This window comes from Cygnus atratus, chromosome 2 (assembly GCF_013377495.2).
Source record: "Cygnus atratus isolate AKBS03 ecotype Queensland, Australia chromosome 2, CAtr_DNAZoo_HiC_assembly, whole genome shotgun sequence".
Classification (NCBI taxonomy): domain Eukaryota; kingdom Metazoa; phylum Chordata; class Aves; order Anseriformes; family Anatidae; genus Cygnus; species Cygnus atratus.
Window position 1 is genome coordinate 158,012,885 of NC_066363.1, and position 25,683 is coordinate 158,038,567.

Here is a 25,683-nt window from a genome sequence, read left to right on the forward strand (position 1 = left end):
GTGCTTTCAGAGGGGGCCTGATCCTGCAGACATATGTCTATTAACCGCTTCTGCGAGCTCACTTGTGCGTGAAGCAAGACTGGAGGCCCAACACAAATAGATGGGATTTAAAGGCAGGCATTCAACAACATGGTATTTACTTCCTTTAGGTAGCCAGGCCTATCCTTGTCTAGCCAGTCTACTAAATTTATTTGCTGGAAATTAAAATTACACTCACACCACACTGGTGTCCTTGAAAGGGGGACGTGGACCACGTTCTCCTGGGAAGAACAGTTTTGAACGAATGAGCCACTTTCTCTGTCTCAAGCACATCCTGCCACATCTCTATGCAAGGAACAAAACCTAAGAGCTGACATATGCAAATATGTGTATTAAATACATTTCTCTGAATGCCTCTCAAGTGCATTCAACCTGCAAGCAATGATGATTTTTCCTCCTGCAATGCTGGAAACAAATTAAACCCTAAAAAACTCAGCTGGTCTTCTGACCTCTCACGTTTTTTTGCAGACTACTGTGATTAGTGCCTAGCCATTTAGTGCATTAGCAAAGCAGAGGGAAGAAGACTGGCCAACTTCTGAGACCTCTCCGGAGGTCGCAAGGACAAGGGCTTCATTTTGCCGGCGCAGCTGGCAGTGGTGATGCAAGCTGCGAGGAAGCACCTGCACCGAGCTGGTGCCGCTTTTCTTACCTCCCCCTTCTTCTCCTTCCTCGCAACACATGATAAATAGCTGCGATCTATCATCATTTCACCACTTTCAAACCTGGCTGCGTGTCTCACTACTCTGAATGGAGCAATTATCTCTCCTAACTATTAAAAATGCTGGCGGGCAGACCAGACCTAAACATGTTTTCTTCTTCACCAAAGAGACACGAAGCTGCCAGATGCGGACTGAAGGCTTGTAGCATCATCAGCACAGCATGTCCAAGCCCAACAGCCCTGCCTGTAGTAGCTTAGGAACAGCACTGAACTACTTGTAACCATCCCAAACCATCCAGCGTGGCACTAAGGGACGTGGTTTAATGACGGGACTCAGTCAGTCAGGTTGATGGTTGAACTTTAAGATCCTGAAGGTCTTATCCAACCTAAATGATCCTATGGATTAGCCCCTCCAACAGATAAAGAAGAGTACAGATAAGAGCTAAGAGTTGTACGCTCTGCAGCTTCTCAGAGCAACCCTGCAGCAAAGTTTTAGGACAAGGAAACGGCCTCAAGTTGCACCAGAAGAGGTTTAGGTTGGATATTAAGAAAAATTTCTTCACTGAACTGGTTGTGAAACACTGGAACAGGCTGCCCAGGGAAGCAGTTGAGTCTCCTTCCCTGGAGGTCTTCAAGAGACGTGTAGATGTGGTGCTTAGGGACATGGCTTAGTGGTAGACTTGGTGGTGGTAGGTCAATGCTTGGACTCGATGATCTTGGAGATCGTCAATGCCTGATTTTGGAGATCTTTTCTAACCTACAAGATTCTATAATTCTGTGATTCAAGGGACTGATACTTGCTCCATGTAAGCCACTCACACCTCCATTTTCTTCTTTCCAGAGGGAGAGATGCATTTGCAAGACAGTGCTTTGCTTTGGTCAAGCACTTAACTCTCATTTGGTTTCCTTAGGACACAGCAAATGCTGCTGATCAGACTGATAACCAAAATAAATAGTGTTATGAAAATAAAAATGCTCCCTCCCTCTCTTCCTGATATGGAACAGCAGGGCAGGAGATGGATGGGTAAAATCATCCCAAAGCTCCCTTTCCTGCAGGGGTCTTTGACAGGAAGGACTTATTTTTATCACATGCATACCAATTACACTGGAAAAAAAATAATAATAGTAATTCCCTCCAAGGGAATTCAGCGCAATCCGTGCTATGGTCCAGGAAATACTGGCAGAACAGACCACGTGTTTTATGTTCCCAGACTTTGCTTTAACAACGCTTAACATCACAACAGCGCAACTTAAGCATCAGGGAGATCCTTTCTGTATTTGCCTTTCCAAAGGACAGCATAACTCGTCCTGCTCTATTTATAATACCTGGCCCACTGTGGTGGGAAAACACAAGACATAAGAGTGAAGCTTCACTAAGAACAGAAAGGAATGGATACACGCACCAGAAGCTTACCAGAGAAGAGATGATCGAGGCAGCTACAATCCCCATTTTCCAGGCAATGAATACTGATCCCTCCTGTTAGTTCTGGTCACTGGTGTTCACATAAATAAAAATCTTTTTTCTGAGAGAAAAGATGACAGAGAGGGAAGAAATGATGCACTGTAACAGCACCTCTCCCCACTACGCCATTCCTAATTTCAGAAGTCCAACAGCACTTGTTCTATTTGTCTCTTCTTCCAAAACTGAAAGATTTCTCTGTTTCCCATTAAGCCCCCCAGGCACATTTGCGTCTGCGTCACGCCATACAGTAATCACATTTATTCATCTTGCCATGTGGTGCTCCCTCTCGCCTTCTGCAGCGTGCAATACTAATCCGGGCTAATGTCATCAGAGACAAAAGGTGAGTCTTCAGACCTTTCTGCAGCCACACGTCGTTACTCCAACAAAGTAACCTGGGCACGACCAGAGCAAGAAAAATTAAGCGTAAAGGAATTAAGCTTAAAAGGAAAGAATGGATTATGTTTCAAGGAGCATTTCTCAATGGCGAGAACGACTGCGCTCTGAATTAATCCCCCTGAAGAAGCAGTTGAAGTTTGATGGTGCGGAACACGTAGAAATGCTCTGGACAGCTTCAGGGGAGATGGACTGCAGGGCTGCTCCTCGCCGTGAAGATGCCTTAGCTTGAATAATGCCAGCACTCGTCCCATCACCTGCTGTCACATCCATGTCGCCAAGCCTCGCTTCAGGTCTTGCTCAAGTCTGGAAGAACCTGGTGCTCCTTTGGGAAAGGAGAGAGCTCCGTTTTCCCATCAACATCTGGCATCCTTTTGGCAAGTGCAAGCAACACACAGTACCTTGCCAGAACCCCGTAGGTTGAGTCATGTTTTATGAACTACTCAGGCTTTAATTACCTTTGAAAAGCGGAATGCCTCAATTCCACCACCGACAGATTTAGTGACTAATAAAAATAGCAGATGTTCGTATGAATATTAAACCCGATACCAATGACTACGCCCCTTGCGTGGTGCTGGAGTGGCTTTGGGAGCCATCGATCCTCTTGGCGACTCCATGGCCCTCAAAGACCCTGGGGCAGCCAGAGAGTAAGGCACTGCCTGCTTCCACCAAAAACCAGACAGATTAGGTGTAAAGTACTGGCACTACTTGCCGGAGACAAGCTCATGGAGTAATCTGGTTCGCAGAGGGGTGGTGGGCTTCCAAGAGGAAGGGCAACCTCTTGCTCTGCTCTACAGCTGGGATAAGGACCCAAGGATGCTTGGAGAAAGGCCACGGGAATAACCAAGGAAAGAAACAAACAAAAAGTGAAAACTGAGCTTTGGAAATACTAAATGATTTATTTGTGAAGTGAAACAAAGGAAAACGTATATGAGATGATGTTTGCAAAGATTATTTGTAGAGCAGTCCAGAAAAGATGCTACTCCCACCTGAACAGATACAAGTGGACAAAGACTTGCTCAAAAGTCCATGCAATGAGCGTTCAATACATTGATATTCAAAGGAGGAAAATCAGCAATTGCTACAAACTCGTAGGAAGCTGACACGTATGTAAATGCTTCGGCATCCATCCTCGAGAAAATAAATAAAAAATAAAAAATAAAATAAGTTAAAGATAATAAATGCAGACACCCCTATCATTTCCAGTCCTGGAGCCCACCTCTTCTCTACAGCAGGAGCAAACAGCGGACAGTCAGTTGTGCTCTCCGTGGCAAACTTCTGGAGAAACAGAAGCTGCATGAAGTCCTCGATACTGTACATTCAGCTCAGCCATTAAAACGCCATTAGAAATGGATAATGAAATTAAGAAGGGGAAAGCTAATAGGAACCACTGCACGGAGGGAGCCCTGCTGGTGCTCAGCAATGTGGCCAGCTGAGCACCGACAAAGAACAAATTGAGTGTTAGGAGGAGGGACATAAAGCAAGCACCATAGCTCTGCTTGGCAGGAGAAGTGTAATAGATTCTGTCTCGGAGATGTATCAGCATCTGTGGCTCTTAAATCATGGAGGAAGGCAGAGGGGAGCAAAGCTTTTAGCACTCAAAGCAAAATCTGCGACAAGACCTTTATGATGATGAAACGCACTCGGGAGCGGGGGAATTAACGGGATGCAAAACGTCCAGCAGGACCCCAGTCATTCCCCTGTCCTCCTTCTGCCTTGAGATCCTCAAAAACCTGCCTGTTCCTTCAGGAAGAGTATGATATGCTTTTTCCTCCTCTCCTGTTGCCCAGTCTGACAGCTTGGGAATGCATAAATATTTCTTTGCAATTTTCATAATCACAGCAAGATCCTCAGTATGCTTAAAAATTACAAAAGAAAGAGCAATGTGCAATGTGAGTTATCCGCAGCATTGGGGAAAGAAGCACAGCTCCAGTTTCTGTGAAAAAATGGTGAGGGAGGTGGGATCAGGGCTGAGATAAGATCTTGGGATGTCCCAGCCCTCACTCTTGTCCTGAACACTAGGATAAATCCATTTTTTACATTTCCCACCCCCTCCTTTCATTTCCCTGTGGAGAAAAGATGGAGTCCTTCTTAGGAAAATGGGGAGATTTCTTCCAGATCCTAAATATTTTTAAATTAGCTATCCAATCAAGAGATACACAGTTGTTTCTTCAATAAATGGCTTTTTTTAAATTATTATTATTATTTTTCTGCCTGTTTTCTGGAGAAAATGAGAAAACTGAATCTACTTTTGGGTGACTGAGCACTGGCACAGGCTGCCCAGAGAGGTTGTGGAGTCTCCACCCTGGAGAGCTTCAAAAGCCACCAGGACGTGGTCCTGGGCACCCTGCTGGAGGTGGCCCTGCTTGAGCAGGAGCTGGACCAGATGGACCCAGAGGTCCCTTCCCACCTTAACCACCCTGTGAACTGTAGAAATAACTTATGCCATGGAGAAATCACAATGGTTTGGGTTTTACTTTACTACGCCTGTTCCAAGCAGAAGCAGAAGTGTGTACGAGACCTGTAGGGCCAGACCCCAAATCCAGGCCCACTCCCTCTTCCTCCCCACCAAACAAGCCAGCACACCTCAGCTGAACACTTTAAGAGATACTTAAAAGCAGCTGGTTAAGGAATTGCCTATTCAAAATAGTTCATCTTCAGTGACATTTCAAAACCCTTCTTAAACCTAGTTTAATCTCCACGTCAGACAGCAGCTTAACCATCCCATCCCTCCCTTTGTCCTTGCAAACAGCAAATCCATCAAGACAGTCATCTAACATCTTCTGCACCACCATCTCCCTAAGAAAATCAGCGCTTGCACTCTCACTCGCACATCACAAGGCTGCTTGTGCCCGGGGAGAGCACACCACGCTGGTAAAAACCACTGAAATCATATTGTCCACCTTTGCAGTGGAAAAACAAAGAAGCAAACAAACTCATTTACCTTTTAAAATACTGCTGGAACAGTTAGAAAATGGAGTTTGGTCGTATACATCCAGCTGTGTACCACTATACAGACTGGTGAAGTGCAGCTGCCTCTGGTGTAAAGCAAGGATGCTGCTTAACCACGGAGCTAAAAGCCCATGTGGAGCTTTCTGTCAAAGCCTGATCAGGACCTTAAGAGTGAAATACTTAATACAGAACAAAGAACATGCAATTCTGATTCTGCAAGGCCAGAAAGGGGAAGCAGCAGCATCCTCCAGTCTCACACGAGGTAGATCACGAGCAGGGAAAGGTGTTAAGAGCCTAAAATATTAATTAAGTTAATAGTTTGGGATTTAAGACAGGACATCAAACATGCCTGCTGTATTAAAATCTACCCGTGTGTGCCCGCTCCGAAATCCCTGAGCAAAATGATGGCATTTCATATGCAAGGACACGGGTTATGCTTTGCAGATTTCAATCAAGCAACTTCTCCCACTCTGCCGGGTCCTTTCCTAGCCCAGATGCAAGAAGAGGTTGGCCTTGAAGCATTACTATGAAAGCTTCACAAGATGGTCAGTATTTAATCCCATATAAAAGGTAATCACCAGGAATACCAAAAGATCTTGTGTAAATGAACACTCCGCTCTGCCACATTAGGGTCTTATTTTTCCCCAAAAATTCAAAACCTCCTCGTGAGGGCTCATAAACTGCCCCGAGATAAATCCCCAACAAAGGTGCAGAGGAGGTCTCCTGCAGCCTGCTTCGTTATTCATTGATAAGCCCCCAAACAGATACTGCAAACACTTCTGCACAAAGATTTTTGTACTTATCTCATCCCTAAACTTATACAATGCCATTCTACATGCGCTGCTCTTTGCTGGGTTTTCTTTGTTGGTTTTGTTTTTATCCTGGTTGCCCTTCCAAAGCACCTTCCAGCAGAGAATTTAGAAATACCTTCAGAAAACTTTCCCCCAAACAAAAGTCCTCCCAAGGCAGCCCAGGTATAATACAAGATCTGAACCAACAGACCACATCAGAAATTCATTTATTTTGATACCTGCCCCCAGGACCTACCGAGAAGCCGTAGAAAGCAGAAATGGAGAGAGAACCTACACGGGAATGGTCTTCAAAGACTCCGTTTTTAGGAGTTTTTAATACCCCAAAGCAAAAGGGTCTAATCTGCCTCTCCTTATATACCTACCTCTGCAGCTGTATATATGCTTTGGGGCCACAGAAATAGTTTGTGTTTATCTGTGCTTGGATGAACTTTTGGCCATGGCAATCTCCTCCCAAAGCAAGGTACTCACCTTGGCAGGTAGCTTGACACGTCCATGAGCAACTCTGGACCAACAAAACCAAACAACTCCCTACCAGTTATATCCCAAAGCATGAAAATGAAACTACCAACATGGCTTTATTTTACCCTATGTGAATATAGAGCCTTGTGTTTTAAGGAACCTCGTGGGTGCAAGTCAGAGGGAAAAACAAGGTGTCTACAAACACTCTTGAGCTCTTCCATCTTCTTCCTGAACCCCCCTGCTCACGTATTTTTTCTTGGTGCCCAAAGTGGCAAGTTTTACAAGGTGTCTGTGAGCATAGCATTCACAAGATTGATATCTATTTTAGTAGGGAAGCTGGTATGTTTGCTGCCAGACCCATCTCTGCAAGGAGCTTTGGGTGCCCCAGAAAGACAGCTTCCTTGTGGTCCCGCTCCCCGTATCACCACCTTTGTGATCACAGCCACCCTTGGCATCACCAAGATGGGCTGGTGGTCCTGGATGTGGCCACTGCTTGCCCTTGCTCTGTGGTTTCACAGTGAGAAGGCACCAAAACTCCCACTCCTACCCTTCTGCCAGTGTGCTGACCCTCATACTGAACCGACGACAACCACAGGTCGTAGAAAATGAGCTAAAAACCCAAATTTCTGGTGTCTGCAGGTGCCAGTAGTCATTTCACCTTTACTTTGATATACCTGGGACTGGAAACATCCTCCTTAAAAAAATGCAAAGCATTTAGCCTGACAGAACATCCAAATGCAGAATTAGTTTAAAGCTTTCCCTAAAGCACTGATGTTTGAAGACTAGTTATCAGTATATTAAAAAAGGAAAAGAGGAAAAAAAGCTGCAAAAGAGCTTCTCCATTAGAGCATACCAACCTTCCTTTCTTTATTTTTTAATGCTTGCATCTCCCGACCTGTCGACGCTCACTTCTCCTCCCAGAAGACAAAGCCAATATCCTGATCTATTTTTTGACCTTCTAAATCCGAGTGCAGGCAGAGGAAGCTGAGCTCGAGCTGACTGGGCAGCATTCACACACTGCAGCCCAGTAACCAGCACTGCAATACAGAAACTCTGGTCTGGTCCCAAGCTCACACGCATCGCCACGTTATTTCTCGGTGCTTGGCTCCCGTATAACCAAGTTCTGTCCGTGCCTTCTGCTGCAAAGCCTTTCGTTCACAGCTAGGTGTTTCTGTAAAGCCATGGACGAGATAAAACTGATCTTGGCCACTGGGGGTCATTAAAAGGCCTGACAGAGCTTCCTCCCAGGAACTGAGGTACTTTTTATGCTGGAATCTCACATTTTTGTTCTTCTAAGTATTTGTCAGGACCTCTACTTTACAACCTGTTAGGTTAGCCACTGAATCGCCTTCATTTTTTCTGCTCTCTTTAGAGGTTTCCTCTCCTTGCCTTCTTAACTTAAAAGGTCTGACATAGTCATTGCTCAGCTGAAGATTAACACCCAAATACCATCCCAGGCAAATCACTATGCCTTTAAAAAGGGCGAGAGAAGAAATACACCAGCATATGAAGTCTCCTAGCCCTTCTGCTCGCTTCCTGCCCACCTTCCTACCTGCAGGCACAACGGGAAAAGCACAATGGGAGTGGAGACAGCCTTCTCCTCTGTCTCCTCTTCTCCGCTGAGAAAGCAAGATGCACATGAAGATACTTGATTTATTGAAGGTTGTCCAGTGAATCACGGCCATGGCCCACTTTGTACATGTGAAAGCACAAGTCAGCGAACTACCCAGTAAACACCACATTTAGCATTTCTACAGAGTTTCATGGGAAATACTCACAACAACCTTGGCCAAGATGACTCTCTCTGGAGGAGAGCAAAGCCCATATACTTCAGCAGGCACACTGAGAAGAAAATCTATTTGCAGTGCTAACATGTGCCGCACTCCGAAGAATACCGATGACACATATCTCCTTGTGGCACAGGCTTCAAGGGATGGCCATAACGTATCCCCACACAAGGTGTAACATGGGACGATTTATCTAAGCCTACTAGTAATGGTCCCCTTCTTAGACCAGATAATTAAATGGATGCCCTAAAACTGGACAACTTCAGTGCTCGTTTCAATGCAGGGAAGGGTTTGTTTTGGTGGTTGAGGATTTCCATACCCACCCTTCCCATGGAAGCTCACAGCCAGAGCTCGCTCCGGGCAATTGGAGATTAATAGCTGGGTTTGAGCACAAAGCCTTTCCGCAGTGTGCACCAAGGGGGAGGCGAACATAAATATGCTTGTGCCAAAGCAGGGTAAGAATTTATACGGCACTGTAAAACAATGTCATTGCCTTCGCTTCGGGAAGCCTGGCCAAGAAAAGCAGCACAGGCAAGTGAGGAGAAAGGGCCTGAGAGAAGGGGGAGAAAATAATAGAACAAAATGAAAAAAAAAAAGGTTTTGGAAACAAACAAACAAACAAAACAAAAACAATCAAAAAAGCTGAGTCCCTGCTGTGCCTAAACTGATGGATGTGGAGGGTGGGGAATTTTTAGAAATAATTAGGAAAGAAAGAAATGGCAAATCAAGCAGAAGACCCAGCATTTCTCCCCCAAAGCATGCTAGCCCTTGTATTTAGCCAACAAGAGGAATTCACAGCATGCTACGGGAGCACTGCTCCAGCAGCTGAAGAGAAAGATCAGCTGTTGCTGACTGGGAATCCCTTCTGCCTGACTCACAGCCACCCTGATGGAAATGCCAAGGAGGAGAGAAGATACCAGAAGTGCTTGTAAGGCTTTTGATTGTTGCAGAGAGGCAGAGTCACTGAGTAGTGTGATGCTGGCCCTCTCCTTGTACCATCTCAGCTCAGCTTTAAGGAGGTCTCAGATGTGCCTGGAAGAAGTAAAATGCTGCAGTAAAACAGAGGTGGACCAAAGGGAATAGGATGTTCAACCAGAAACCAGAAGCAAAAGGGTTGGAGAGCAAAACCAGGACAGGTAGCCCTCTTCCCGACAGTTATATAGCATCAAATACAGTGATATTTTATCAAAAAAAAAAAAAAAAAAAAAAGAAGGTGGATTGCTACCAGGTCAAATCTGGGGGGGTATGGAGGAAAAAGAACCCTTGACATAAGATGCACTGATAACTCAATATCCCTCATCTCTTTGGAGAGATGCCAGGCATCCCTCAGATCCAAAGGAGTTCAACTCTCTGATCTCCAGCAAGTTCAGTTTCCCAGAAGGAAACTTTTTTTGCAACAGTGGCTGTTTTCTTATTAATCTTGTATATAAGCATAAAGTTTTTCTCACAGTCAGGATGATAACAAGGCTTGGTTTCTTCTTCTCCAACACGGATGAGCAATAAGTGTGAAAACTCCATGAAGAAAAAAAAATCTCTGTGAAAATACTGAAATTCTGTTAACAAACCCCAAATTAAAAAAATATGAATAGACACACTTTATTTTAACAGTAAGACTATAAAAGGAGAGGTGTGAAATAACAGTACAACTAAAACCTCCAAATTGCATTTCAAAAGCATACTTACATATTCGTATACATACCCTACAAATGCATACCCCTTAGGTAGATATACATGTACTTTTGGCCATTATCTATATAGCTTTAGCCATTTTTTTATTAGATCTTGACTTGATATTATCTGTGTATTGTTCAAAACCACAAGCAGGCTACTGTCTTGTTGGTAAAGCAGTGCAGGAAAAGAAGCAGACCATTCCTCCTTCCCAACCTGCTTAACTCTTACTGTGCTTGCAATAAATCTGAAATACTGACTACTACATGATTGCAATAAACTCTTTTTTTGCGCCATTTTGTCATAAACCCAAGTTCTTTGCAAACTGTACTCTATAGCAAACCCTCTTTATAAATCTGTGCCTTCTAACTTTTTACAGAAGTGAAAATAATAATAATAAAAAAGAGATCAGTAGGAAAAAGCAATACGGAAGTCTCATTTTGCTCAATTCATCACTGCAGTTGCCTCCATATATGTGGACAAGTACGGTAGCTTTGAAATTTTAATGCACCCAGGACTGACTGTCCTCCTTCAAAACTTCTTATTTTGGGGAACTGGATTCGCTATGGTCTTGCCTCAGTGTAGCTTCATACACAACAGATTAATTTCCCAAGTTCACTGCAATGTGCTAATCTCAATCTTAAAAGATGGATTTATGACTTTTAAAAATCTTTATATAGCTTTTAGTCCTTCTACTTCAATGGCTGTGTCTCTACTTCTATTTCTGTAACTGTAGCTGTGTTAGGAGAGGAGAAGGAATAGAGGATAAATAGAATTTTATGCAGCGTGGCTGTGGTCAGCTCTCCAGTCTGCTTCTGTTCTCCACTAAGGCCCTGAGCAAAGTATTTTAGGGGAAAAAAAAATCCCTACCTAATTAAACAAAGTCCCTGCATGTGTCTTCACAATGAGCTTTTGTATCTACATCTATCGGAATATCTTGGTCTCTTTGGAAACCCAGTCCCAAATGTCCCTGGGTAAAGCTTTCAAAGAAATGAACAGCCAAAACATAGAAATATTTCAGGGCACTGAACCCAATTTCAGCACATTTTTGTGGATTTAGGAGCTCTCAGGTCTGACTGGCAATAGAATAGCCCTTGGTCAAAGGACTGTATTTCAAGAGGTCCTTAGAAGCCTTCCAGAGCACAAAAGGGCCTTGGATATCAACTCCTTCCCACATCTGTACCTCCATCGTCAAGTACCTGGAGACCTGTGAAAACAGACCTCAAGAGCATTTCTGAAAACGGGATAAAGGCTTTAAAAAATCTCACTGTGAATATGTTAAATTCACTACTGTAGTTCCCAACCCCAGTCACAAGAATAATCAGCTGCCTTCCCCAATTCACTGTGCTGCAGGCTTAATTCCCATTAAAAATACAAGATTTAGTATGACTTAAAACATTTTTAATATACTTAGGATGTGTTCATATAGAAAAAAAAAATCATCATCTTGTTGTGGGCCTCTGCAGCCACAGAAAGGTAAGAAACACAGACATCCAACTGATGTGTTTCCACTTAATGCATTTAAAGATGTTGCATGAAGCCACCCGGAGGTCTGGATAAGAATCATAGGATCACAGAACATCCCAGGTTGGAAGGGATCCATGAGGATCATTGAATCCAACTACTGGGTCCACAAAGGACCACCCAAAAATCAGACCCTGTGTCTGAGAGCGTTGTCCAAATGCTTCTTGAACTCCAGCAGGCTCGGTGCTGTGATCACTGCCCTGGGGAGCCTGTCCCAGCACCCGACCACCCTCTGGGTGCAGAACCTTTCCCTAACACCCAGCCTGACCCTCCCCTGTCCCAGCTCCATGCCAGTCCCTCGGGTCCTGTCGCTGTCCCCAGAGAGCAGAGCTCAGCGCCTGCCCCTCCGCTCCCCTGGTGAGGGAGCCGCAGGCCGCCATGAGGCCTCCCCTCGGCCTGCTCTGCTCTGGGCTGAACAAACCAAGGGATCTCAGCCTCTCGTCATACGCCTTGCCCTCCAGACCCTTCACCATCTTTGTAGCCTCCTTTGGACACTCTTTAATAATTCTATGTCCTTCTTCTGCCCAGAGGAGCCGAGCTCCTCCTCACGCAGTATGTTGCAAAGGTAAGAATTGACCCGGTGCCGTGTCTTGTGAGTCCTACCTGCTTCTAAAGCAGCTGAGGGCATTATTTCCATGACGTCCAACCCAGTTACCACTACGCAGAGCTGGATTCAGGCTGGCACATCAGTTCGGCCAGTCCTTAGGTGTGTTTTGAGTTCAAAGCTGATGACAACTGTCACCTGGGAATCATGTTGTGTGCTGCCAAGTGGAGATGTGACACGCAGTGCTGGCCACTGCTCTGCTGGCCATCTGGTGAGATGGCAGCGTGCCCAGCTAGATGCGTGGGTCTTTGCCAGGCACAAAAGGACCAAGTTTTTCAGATAGACTAAGCCCAGTTAAAACTAAAAACAGCACCTTTGTCCAAGGAAGCTGTTCTGTGGTTTGGAAGAACTGTGGACATTTCCCAGAGCGACGAGACATGCCCACGAGACTGAAGACTGGAACAAGGATGACAATGGCAAATTATCTCGGAACAAGTAGTGTCCTTCTGACTTTGACCTCCTAAAATAAGTGAAAATGTAGGGTTTTCTCTTAAAAAAAGTATTTGGGACACAAAACATTGCAGAAAGGGATGGAAAACAAAGAGTAAAATGCACGTACTGCTCAGAATGTCATGCCAAAAAGTTGTGAGTCCCAGGCCCTGCTCTTCACAGCTTAAAAACTCATTACTAAAAGCATTATCTATGGTTCTTAAGAGTGTCTTCAAGACTGGTTCTCCAGCCCTGGTGTCTATGTGTGCTGAAGCTGTACACTGAAGGGCAACACCTGCCCTACTTCACCCTCCAACTGCTTCATTTGCAGTGAGACCAAGGAAAAAAGTTTAAGGCAAGTCACAGTGTTCTTGATGACAACCTATACCAAAATCCCACAGCTACATGAAAGAAGTACCACTTTCTTCAAGTGCCTGTCCAGACTAAAAAAACATCTGGGAAGGAGAGAGGAGCATCAAAGGAGGATAGATATTAACCAGTTCTGCTAAAGGATAAGAGAGGAAAACCCCCATCACAGACACAGCGCGATAAAGCACGGGGAGAACATCTCAGAATGATCTTTATTTTAATCAAGCTGCTGGCACCTTAAGCTATAATAATAATGTAAAATCGGTACTTTCTCTGAGATGCTGTCTTGTTGCTCACTGCCCGAGACTCTCCCCTTTGCCCAAGATGAGGACCTGGAGTGGAGGAAAGGGATACCTGCTAGCAAATTTGCCTTGTCAAGGACTTCCTTTAAAATGTAAAAGCAAATTTACACCTTGTTGGGTTGCTACTGTGCAGATGTTCAAAAATCCCAGCAGCAAAGCTTGTGTGCAGTTCTGAAGGATGAGCCCAGGACAGAAGCAGCTCAGCTTAAAGCACGACCAGCAGATGACAGCAAGCCCTATGAATCACAAGACAAGAAAGTGCAGTCACTAAAGCCATCCCTGTTTTAAGGGAATAATCAGGATCTAAAAGCAACTCCAGTGTGGTGGGGTGAAAAAGATGGAAAATCTGCAATCCAGCACTTGCAAAATATTACAGTATGCACAAACAGCTTAGGATAGAAAGACTCCCCATCTCGTCTGCTAGCACTGTAGAGCTGACTCATTTGTTCAGCTCTTGGACTGAAAATAAGCTGATTTCATTCAAATCTTACAGAGCAACCAGAAGGACAAGCCTTCACGGTGCCTATTGGAGCAGAATTAAATTTCAGGCTTCACTTCCACCAAAAATAACCCATGCTTGCATAGCTGTGGAGTTCTGGAAAGCTGGAGAGGTGAGCAGCTAGGGCTGTCTGAGAAGCACAGCTCTACTGCAAAGTGTGACTACACAAAATAGCGTTCATCCAGGGATGGTCCCAGCACCCTGCGTGGCTGATTCAGCACAAGGGGCAAGCAGGAGAGCTGTCCAGTTTACACGTGCAACCAACTTTGTGTTGTTTTCCCAGCTAAGTTCATCGTTTTTGGTCATATATGTAAAAATCAGCAGGGTTTTGCTTTATTCCTCCTTCTTTGCCCTCTCTTCTCCAGCTTGGAATCAGCAAGCAATGGGAAACCGGTATTATAAATACCTATGCAATCACTTGCACACCTCAAAATCTACGCAAACTGCTTTTTCCACCCTGCTACAACTGCCTGCACGACTCTCATTACCTTCAGTCACACCAGTAGTTACTAAAGGTGCTCATGAATCCCAACCATAAATACCCAAGTCTAACAGAGAAATTCAGGGGAGATTTGCAATATGTACATCCTAACATCCAATCTAAAATCCCTCCTTGCTCCTAAGTGCTTTCCATCCAGACTAAATCGCCCTAATCCCCAATCTACCTGCTTACATCTGTCGAGTCCTTCCTCACTGTTGATCTTTCATCCCTGCCCACTTCTAGCTGCCAGCATCTGTCCCAAGCGAACATCAGCCTGGAAAAAGAGAGAGTTAGCAATGACATCTCTGGAGTGACAGCATGGATAAAAGCTTTATTCTTCCCTTTCTGTTCAGCCCAGCTTCTTTTTGTGTCATGTACATGTTGGTGTCAGCTGTGTCCACCCCTCATAATGGGTAGAGGTGAGTTTGTGTACTTTCTGCAGAAAAATACATCCTTACATTTAGGTTTCAGAACAGCAATCCACCGGTACGGTATTTCAGTACCTACATAAATCTTCATTCCCCATTTTGCTGGCAGGAGCAAATATTAAAAACTCCAGTTGGGTCTTAAAAAAAAAAAAGAAAAAAAAGGCACACACAGAGGAGGAAGGATAAAGTGCGTTCTAATAGATTAGGACAGACATATTCTCCATCCTTAAAATCGTAATTAATTAGGTAATACGAGGCAGCAGGAAGGGAATGGTACAAGAATACAGGTAAATTCAGAGATTTGCACAAGAGCGATAGCAGATGTGGTCAAGACTGGGAAGTTCATGACTTCAAGTCCAGAACATCAAAATTTAAAAAGGTTTTCCCCTCACGTCAAAAAAAAAAGAGTATTCCTCATTCAGTACTGAAAGCCAGTGGTCTGCAGCTCCTGGGCTCAGTATTTTGGACAGGAAAGAAATAGGAATACATTTGTCAAATGGGAATTATTTCCAGCATGTGAAATTTTATAATAGATTGACTGTTAGGTATCAACTAAGTCTAAAACAAATTTGTGGTTCTCCACTATAAAATGCACACCTTAGCTCTGTATTATAGAGAGGTAAATAATGACATAAGCTTATTTTTAAGAGAAGAGCTGATGAGAAACCTTTCCAACAGGGTACTGTGGGGTAGCCATGGATGCAATGGTCACGTTCGGGTGCCTTGTTCATCTGTCCATCCACCCGTCTGTCCGTCCATCCATCCGTCCATCCATCCATCCATCCATCCGTCCATCCATCCACCCACCCATCAGGCTCACTTACTCAGTATGACTTTTTGCTGGATAATAGCACCCCAGACAGAAATTCTGCAATAATAAAAACATGTCCCCGAAGCAACAGTGCTTTAACAGAAGATAATTAGCAGAATATAAAGTTTGCTTTGCAGCCCGCAATCAGAGTTTAGCATTTCACAACCAGCAAGGCACAGCGGAGGTGCATGCGTGGACCTGATGCCTGCCCCAGCAGGGCTCAAAGAGAAATGCTGAGGTAGCATCACCTCATCTGTGCTAACAACCTGTGCTGTGCAAATGTCTGATTCACACCCGGGAAACGTCTGGGACCAAGCAAAACCATGCCAGGTACTATTTTAGTTTGCCTTTCAATGTTCAGTAATTTCCATTCCCAAATTTACTGGGGCTGCTACAGCAATAGCAGAGGAGACAGAACCTACGCTTGGTCACTCGCTGCACATTCACGTCCTTGTGCTGATCCGACCTAAGACAGATCAAGCTGAATTTCATTCCAACCTCACTTGGTTTCCTGATGTGAACATACGAATCAGAAGTGAAAAGACCTTCTAGCGAGCTGTAAGGGCAGCAAAAACTGCCGGCACCTTCCAGAGAACAGGACAGGGAATGCGACGAGGAGTGGATAAACCTGTGCCAGCAGTGCCAGCCTGCTCCTGGATGCCACCTTTTCCAGTGTAATTCCCATCAAGTGCTACCAGACTAATACGCAAGGTCACTGGAGGAATCCTGCTGCGGCACACAACTCCATTCCAGCTGGGTGTCCTGCTTCAGGAAGACTTATTTGTAGGCAGAGTGCAAGAAAAAATGGTTTCTGATCCAAGCATCTGATATTGCCAAGGTACAAAAACAGAGGCAAAGCACAAGGTGCAAAAGCAGAGGTATCCCAGAAAATATGAGGAAGGCTCAGAGTGCTGGCAAGAATTTAGTAATATAGGCAAGCACTCACTTATGGCTTGTTGGACAAGGGCTCTAAAGCAAAGACCACTCTGCTTTCTTAAGTAGAGACATGATTTTGAGAGACTGAGAGAGCTGGCAAACATGAATAGGATTGCACTGACAGGAAGGATGAGAGGAATCTCAGGAGCATCAGTATCTCCTCCAGGTCTAAACAGCTTAAACAAGAACAGCTACAAACTTTCTGCAAAGTGATAGTTAAGGGGGAGTGTTTAATTGTAAAGAAATGCAAGTTTTAACAAAATTTTCTTTGCTCTTTTGTGAGACAAGGAAAAAAAAACTTTGGTTCCTGGCTCTGCCAGAGCAACCAGAAGCAAAAGCACTGAGCTGTATTAATTTCAGGAGTTGAAACTAATGCCTAGGACAAGTCTCTGCTCCAACGGGGAAATGCATCCACCTGGAAAGATGTCCCAAGACGACAGGCTCGTGGCCAGGTACCCACTAAAGGAACCACCAGCACCTTCATCCTGCTCTGCATTCTCCACCAAGGTACCCGTACGATGAGCAGACCGAGGGGAGAACGTCTTCTTCAACTACTTCTAATTTGGCTGTAATCAAGTGGAAAATGGAGCAAGCTATTCTGAGAGGATGAGATGTTTAAATGCATTTCCAGCTGAACGCTGCCCGAGGACAAGATTGCGTGTTTGTTTTCTGGTTTTCCACTAAAGATTGGGAGCACCGGGATGATTTTCACATGGTTACAATAAAATGGCTTTGCATGGGGAAGACTAGCAAATAAAACAGCTAGAGAAAAAAAAATAGTTTATCTTTACCCAGGAGTTTGTTTCTATTTTGTTTTGTATAAACTGCTATGAGGTGGTCAAATATTTCATTATTTACTTATTTATTTCAATGCTGTTTTCTGGTTTTGCTAGTTATTCAAATAAATGCATAACCACCTAACTTCCCTGAAATACCAAGATTAGAGTGAAACATTTATTATAATGTTAAAATTGCCAGAAGGGATAGGGCAGAGGTTTTCAAAACAAACAGTTTCAAAGTTGATTCGTGTATCAAAGTTAATTCTCCTGGCAATTTGTTTTGCTATAAAACATGTTGTTCATTATTCTTTAATATGTTTTCATATGTTTTGGCTTATTAATTCATTAAATCATTGCTAAGTGGATGTAAAACAGAGAATATCCCCTACATTTCCTCAGATTGGACTAAGGAAACAAGCATTTAATGTTGGGAATATTGCACAATAGCAGAGAAACGATATGAAACACTTCCTCTGTAGATATTATAAGAAGGATTTTGAAGTTGTCTAGTGGGACAGATCATCTTATGATTTTTAGTATTGTTTGCATCTAGACTTGGACCAGCACTTCATTTCAGGCCAATTAATGATTTGATTAATACGACACTCGAGCCCTCTAGACGTCTGTGTCCCTGTAAATTCAAGAAAATATGACAGGAACCAAGACTCAGAAGTGAAAATCAATCATTAAGACTCGCACAAACTTTTTACACAGCATTCGACAAGCCGTTTTATTTTCAGTGTTGTATAAAATAGAAGACGTACCACCTTCTTTACAGACCAGTGAGTAACTTGTGAGTAGCATTTGTGAATTACCTACAACTGGCAAAAAAAGGTGCTGCAGATGGGCACACTTCTAACTCTGTCTTTCCATTCTGCTGTTGATGGGACTCCATCCCAAATACATACTTTGGTTATATCACTGAATGTGACCAAGTCGCAATGCAATCGTTCAGATTTAAAGGCTTTAACTTTGGTGGAAACAAACAAACAAACAAACCAACAAACAAAAAACCTTTAATGTTGCATCAGTCTAAAGTTCTGAGCTCTAAAAAAATAAAACTAAAATGTGCCAAGGCTTTATTCTTGCTTTGTTCCACCACCGTTAACTCTTTCTTGATATAATGATTTATACCAGGGAAGCTTAAGCTCATGGTTGGATCCTTCATTGCTCCAGTGAGGAACATGCCATGATCAGATTTAGAGCATCTTCCACACCCTTTGGACAGCTCTGTACACTGCAGCAATGAGATATTTCAGTGTTCCTTTAACAAAGCACTGTAGGTATCGAAAGTCACTTGGGAAGTTCATGCTAAAACAAAACCGCGCTCAGGTCCCAATAAAGCAGAAGCATTAACCACCTGCTGTCTGTTAATTGACCTCGGGGACTCGTTGTGTGTTTAGGAATCCAAGTGCTTCGGCGCACTGCAGGATGGAGATGCGAAGCTTGGCGGTGGGATCCTTCCCACGCTCTGCCATCAGACCTCAACCCACGCCAGGAGGGAGCGAAGGAACACGTGGTGGTCAGGCCACAATGCTGGTTCGTACACCTGGTGTTGAGTTCGGTCTACAGAACAGCCACCCCAGCTTTGGCCATCGGTCCCGGGTCTCCATCAGAGCTCCTGCCCCGTCCCCACCCCACCAAAGTGCCCACAACCGATGTGAGCACCTCCTGCCCATGCAGCACTCTGCGACTCCACCATCCTGGAGGCAACAGTGACCCTCAAGGTGTATTTTCTTCTGAACCACTTTCCAAAACTGCCTGGGAAAGAGCAAAATAGGATTGGACAGGCACAGAGAGGACGGCAGGATGGCCCAACCACTTGACGGGAGGGCTAAGAAAATTATAGACCCAATTCCTGGAAAAATATTAGCAGAAATTATATAACAATGAATTGCTAAGTATCACAATGATAATTAGGTGATAAATACCCAGCGAACGCTGCCAAGAACAAGGTGCACAGACCAATCTAATTTTGTTCTTTGACAAGACAGCCAGCCTAGCAGGGAAGCAGGGAGCCGCATGTGCGATATATCTTGAGTACAACCCTGGCCAGTGTCCCGCATGAGATCTTCACGAGCAACCAACCAAAGAAAAAATAGTCTAGATGAAGTCACGGCAAAACTAAGCACTGACCCAATGCTCCCGTGAGCACGCCTGGAAACATTACACCTCTGGAACATGAAATGACCTGTTCAAATCCGTCCTGTAATGGCCAGTGCACAGTAAGGTTAATAAAAACAGCATTAAAAAATTCCTGGCTTGTGGCATTTTAATTCAAGCTATTTGAATTCCCTGACCTCTGTGCCTCCCTGCGTACAGCAGATTTTGTTCATTCTCCCCAGAAAAAGCCTGTTTTCGGAAGGATGGGTCTAATATGGCAGATGTTGCACACTTGAGAATTCAGGATTTAATTCCTACTGCTGCACGGCATTTGGCCTCCATTTATTTCAGATATCACACATTATTTTTAAAAAAATCTTCTGAAACACTTTTTTTTTTTCCATTCTCAGGTTTAAATCCTGGATATCCAGCAAAACCATTAAAAGCAGAATTCGAACTGGAGTTGCCCAACACCCAACTCTAACTCCCCATGAAGCTGCCCCTGGGATTCCTCCATAAAATTGTGCAGACGGACCCTGCGGATTTCGCTAATTAGGATGGGGAACAAGGGCGACCACTGCAGCGCCCGACAATGAGCTGGAACTCCATCCACCATCGCGGCAGCCCGGGGCCAGGGGAAGCCTCACTGTCACTCCCATTTCCTCCACGGAGCAGATACAACCAAGACAGACAGGTAAAGGCCACCCTCCTGTTAGTAATGTCTGGTATTTTATTTTTAAAAAGCAAAACCTGAGGCCTCTTTGTTCTCTTTCACGAAATTAAAGAGTTCAGAAACAAAATCCCTGGTGATTTTTACTTCTTCCTCATCCCACTGTCTGACCACTTGCTATGAAGAGCCTCCGGCTCCTGAGGTGAGCCGGGGCCACCGAAACCCGCTTGTAACTTCCATTTATTGCATTATTCATTTTATTACAGGAAAGCTATTAAGCAGCAGCATCCCCATCACTTCTGTTGTTGAAAGATCCCAGGGTTTTCTCTTGTATGCCTGAACGTTTCTGCTGAACCACATGCTACAGCACCTATCTGCAGGGATGCTGGTACTTTTTATTTACTTGTTTACTGGATATAGCAAGAAGAAGGGTTTCAGAGCACACGCCGAACATGTCCATCGAGGTCTGCCCCGCTGTGAGCAGACATCCATACGGCAGCAGGAAGGCCACGGTCTTTTGTTCCAGCCATACCATGAGGTAATGCAGAGAGCAGTTTTTCTTAGCAAGGCAGTCATCCATCTTTGGGAAGCAGGAGGCGTAAGATGAGCTCTGCGTTGACCCTCTCCTGACACTTAATGACAATATTTGGGGGTACTACAACAGAAGACGCTTGGCAGGTACTACTCAGTCTCCCACGGCGAAGGGGCATGGAGAGTTATTTAGGCTGAGAGAGCTCATCTCTGGTTCAGACACACAAAAAGGAGAAAAGTTTCTCCGAGTTGCCCTTGGCCAAGGAAACAAGTCTTTCTTTCTTTTCAGAAATGCCTTTCTGCGATGGAATACAGCGAAGTGATGAAGTGCCTGCTCCAGCCTTGCAATCCCTTCCATAGCCAAGGGTCCCAGGTGGTGTTGAACAACTCCGTGACCAAGCTTTGCTCACCAGGAAAATCAGCCCTGGAGGACCTGGAAGACTTGGCCATTGCAACACCACCCAAGACCATGTGTGCGTGCACGGAGGGAAAGTTTCTCACCTCTGAGATGCGAGCTGACAAGTTAAAAGGCTCTGGACAGGCAGCTGAAATGGTTTCAAGATCATGGTCTTAAGAACGCTGATGTTTCTATGTCAGCTACTTTTCTGCAATCCACTGAGGGTTGTTAAAACGACCGGCAAGCTGGGCTTGATGTGGTACCTCTTCAAATACTTAGGAACTGCAAACATCTTGAATTATTCTCTGCATTTGCATTAAAAATAGTGATCATTTTGTACAGCACTGTAAGTATTCGTGTGTTTGGGGTGGGTTTTTTTTGTTGTTTTTTTTTTTTGTTTTTAATCCAAAACCACGGTGCACTGAGATCCATCATTTGTCTATTCCAGATTTTGATTCTCTTTTTGTGTGGTTCTTTCATTGTGCCCAAGCATCCCATTCTTCCTTGTTTTTATGCCTTTAATTTTGCCTTGTAGAACTGCCTAAAAACCACTATTTAAAACTGAACAGTCAACTCACACTTAATTCAATACCCTCTCCCTCTTCAAAGGGAAAAAAAAAAAAAAAAAAGATAATTGCACCAAAACTCGTAAGAAAACACAAAACCATGAGAAACCTTTATGCTTCTTTTATAGATCCATCCAGGGGGAACAGCTATTTGCAAAACAATGAAGCATTTCCCGAAGAATATTTGCAACCTTGACAACTTGGAAACCAAGTCAGGCTGCCTTAATGAACAGCACCGCTGAAACCAAAGGCAACGTAAGAGAGGGGTGGTGGTGATGTTTTTCCCAGGTGCAAAGCAGTAACGGGCCGTGCTAGCAGTAACTTTGCCGTGCTACAACGTCCCCTTTCCTGATGCTTCTGCAAAGGTCTGAACCCTCAGCTGTGTCTCTGCAGCAGCCACTGCACCCTCACCCTGCTGTGCAGGACAGACCCAGAACTAAAACTAAACGCAAAAATACGCTCCAGCTCACAGGGCTTGCTGAAAGTCAGGCTGCATTAAACCAGATCTGGCCCTACAGCAACTCCCTATCTGGACCAGGACATGGTGCAGTTGGAGACGTGGCCTTAACTGCCCATGCCCACATGGGCTGGCTTCCATCCTTCTCGGACATCAGCTCAGAGGTGGGCAGGATGAGACCTCCTTTCCACCTCCAAGCATGAGCCGGCCCTGAATCAACAGGGACGATGGCATGCTTGCAGTGCCTAACGAACACTAATTATTCTACCTACCGTTCTTCTGGCAAAGGATGCCTCCTACAAGAAGAGGACACAGTAGATCCAATGCCTTCGACCCACCAAAGCAGGAGGTTATAATCATTAGCTGAGCCCTGTGTTACGGCAGTTACACTAGGAATATGCTTTTATGAAGCACGGCTTTGCCCTGTGCAGTGGAGACCATTTCATATACAAAGGCTGACATCTGGATGCTTTTTCTCTTTCTACTTTAGCATTCCTAGAATCCTTTGTGGGAAGGAGGGAACAAGAAAAGGAAGTATGTCTGGTGTTCACTTAAAAACACCCCACAAAACCAGAATCTGCATTCATTTGCAAGTCGCTGTTTATGGTTTCTGCATTCCCTGAGGAGGTTTTTATCCCCTGTTGCCATGCTGGAGTGCATTTTGCAGATTAAAGCAGCCTCCCCAGCAGTTAAGTTGTGCCCGGTGGAATCACAACCCTCTTCTCCTTGGTCCTTACCCCATCTATTCCCATCACCAGTGCAGCTACAACTAGCCAGAGAACAACCGTTTGAACCAACTTCTTGCTGGGGAAATGAGGAGAGCCACAAACAGATGTAGAAAATGTGCTAAATTCCTTCTCCCAATCCCTCAAAACACCTCCAAAACCCTCATCAGTGTCGCTTTTCCATGGCAATTGGCAAGATACACTGAAACCTCAAGACCTGAGCACGGTACGATGTTGCGCCTCATCATACAAATCAAACCCAACAAAAGTTTGGTTTTCACCTTTGAAAATCTGTAACAGAAACAACCTCTGGAGATAGCCTGATATGTATACAACAGCCACATTGAACATCATTCAGTAAAATCTCATGTTTTTGAAAAAGAGGAAGTCTGGTAGAATAAATTACAGCAGGGGATCAATACTTTACCGAGAGGTTGATAGCCTTGTCTTGAAGGGCCTCCAAATGGGTTCCTGCTCCCAAATCCACTCCCGTCAATGGATCCATAAGACATTTTCTAGATAGCAATGGATGCAGGATTGTACTTTAAACCTAAGAGAACAGAGAAAAAGACAGATATAACACTGTTAAAAGTCAGTTAAATCCCACTACTCTAGGTGGAGGAGGGAAGGCAAACGAAAAACAAAAGGCCTATCTCCAAACTTCAGGATGCCCAACCACAAAACAAAACTAAAAACTAAAATCCAGGTTTCCTGGACTACAGATGATCTTGGGGGTGACCACGTCATTAGATCTCTCTCAACCTTACTTTCTCCAGTAATAAAGGGCAACGATTTATCTGTTTCAGCCATGTCAAGACTAATTCCTCGCTGTTCACAAAGTGCTTTGAGATCTAGAGATGGTAGGCATAGACTAGGCACTTGATCAAAACCAGGTAATGCTGTCTTCTGGAACATTATTGCTACAGAGCTGGTGAGGAGTCTATCCATCATACCACAGTCTCGATTAGCTCTCAAAAGAGACAGCTTGCTGCTGTATTGTAAGCTCCTGGACCTCTAGTATAAATATTGGAGCCAGGGTTATTTTTCCTTGCTGGTTTAAAAAAAAAGAAAAAGAACAAAAAAAAAAAAAAAAAAAGAAAGCAGAAGCAGCTACAGGGTCTAAGGTAGCAGCAGCAGACTGAAATCAGTACAGCACTGGCAGGGGAAGGCTTCTCCCCCTGTTCCACTTCACTGTCTGCAGGCCTCGTCTCACTGTGAGCCACAGACACCCTCGAGCAAATCATCGGGGTTCCACGACTTTAATATAAAAATGCAGCCCAACACTACGGCATGGAGGTGACAACAGCAAAGGAAGAAAACGGATAGATGTGCCACATCAGAAAGGGCATGATGCAGGACCAAACCCGGCTGCTGCTTTCTTGTATCAAGGCTGGGAAAAAATGCCCCAAACAGGGAAAATTGGGAGGAGGCAGGCAGGGGCTTACTCAACAAAAAAGGGCCCCTCATGCACTTCATTCTCATTTTTAATTTCAGAGTTTCAAAATTAAAAAAAATAAAATAAAATAAAATAACAATACTGCTGAGGAGAGCCAGACAGAGGATCTATAGGACTAAAGGAAGTCACTAACCATCCTGTCTTAATTGGGCAAGAAACCTAAAAGAGGATGAAAGTGCATTTGCCTTGAGAGAAAAGGGGTGGGAGCTGGATGTACCAACCAGCTGAATATATTAAGAGAGTAGCAAATCCAGAGCGCAGCTTCCCACCCAGCCTCAGTGCACAGCATACACACATAATTGGCATCTGAGGGTGCAGGTACCTCTAGCACATAAATCCTACAGTTTAGGAAAACAGCCTTCAGTCAGCAAATGAAGTAAACAAGAGCAAAAGTTAAAAGAAACCACCTGCGAACCAAGGGTTAGAAAGACACTAAACGACACAGTAGTCAATCGTGTCAAGAAGGTAAAGCCACTGTGGTGGTTTTATCCAGCTGGGCAGCTGAGCTCCACCACAGCCGCTCTCTCACTCCCCTTCCTCAAAGGGAAAGGGGGAGAAAATACGATGGAAAGGGCTCAAGGGTTGAGATAAGGACAGGGAGATCACTCATCAATTATTGTGACAGGCTAAACAGACTCAGAATAGGGAGACTAATGACATTTATTGTCTATGACTAACAAGCTAGAGCAATGAGAAACTAAAAGCAAACTAAAAACACCCTCCCCCCTTTCCTTCCTCTTCCACCTCCTCCCCCTCAGCAGCTCAGGGGAATGGGGAATGGGGGCTGTGGTCAGTCCCTGTCACTTCATCTCCACTGCTCCTTCATGGCGTGGGCTGCCCACAGGCAGCAGCTCTTCAGGAACTGCTCCCACACGGCTCTGTCCCACAGGGTCCATCCATCCCCCAGGAGCAAACTGCTCCAGCACGGGTCCCCCACGGGCGGCAGCTCCCCCCAGACCCCCTGCTCCTGCGGGGGCTCCTCTCCATGGGCTGCAGCTCCGGCCCGGGGCCTGCTCCTGCAGGGGCTCTCCATGGGCCGCAGCCTCCTCCAGGCCACATCCACCTGCTCCACCGGGGGCTCCTCCACGGGCTGCAGCGTGGAGATCTGCTCCGTGTGGGACCCATGGGCTGCAGGGGGACAGCCTGCTCCACCAGGGGCCTCTCCACAGGACACAGGGGAACTTCTGGCTCGGCTCTGGTCAGCAGCGGGTCCCTTTTGGAGCCGTCTGGAGCTGGCTCTGATCTGACATTGGGGCAGCTGCAGGATTCTTCTCACAGAGGCCACACTTGCAGCCCCCACCACCAAAACCTTGCCACGTAAACCCGATACAGCCATATGCATTGTAGAAGTATAATCTATGATGCCTTGATGGAAGTTTGTCACAA

At 44.9% G+C, this 25,683-nt stretch overlaps 1 protein-coding gene across 8 annotated transcripts in view; it reads right to left on the bottom strand.

Moving 5' to 3' along the window:
- Positions 1–25,683, bottom strand: part of TSNARE1 (t-SNARE domain containing 1) — a 461,960-nt gene that overhangs the window by 336,348 nt on the left and 99,929 nt on the right. For all 8 annotated transcript variants that reach the window (XM_035566387.2, XM_050708986.1, XM_035566390.2 and 5 more), the window contains one exon: positions 23,269–23,391. In XM_035566387.2, coding sequence (XP_035422280.1) covers positions 23,269–23,353 — 85 coding nt within the window. In that variant the 5' untranslated portion in view covers positions 23,354–23,391. The remainder of the gene's footprint in view (positions 1–23,268; positions 23,392–25,683) is intronic.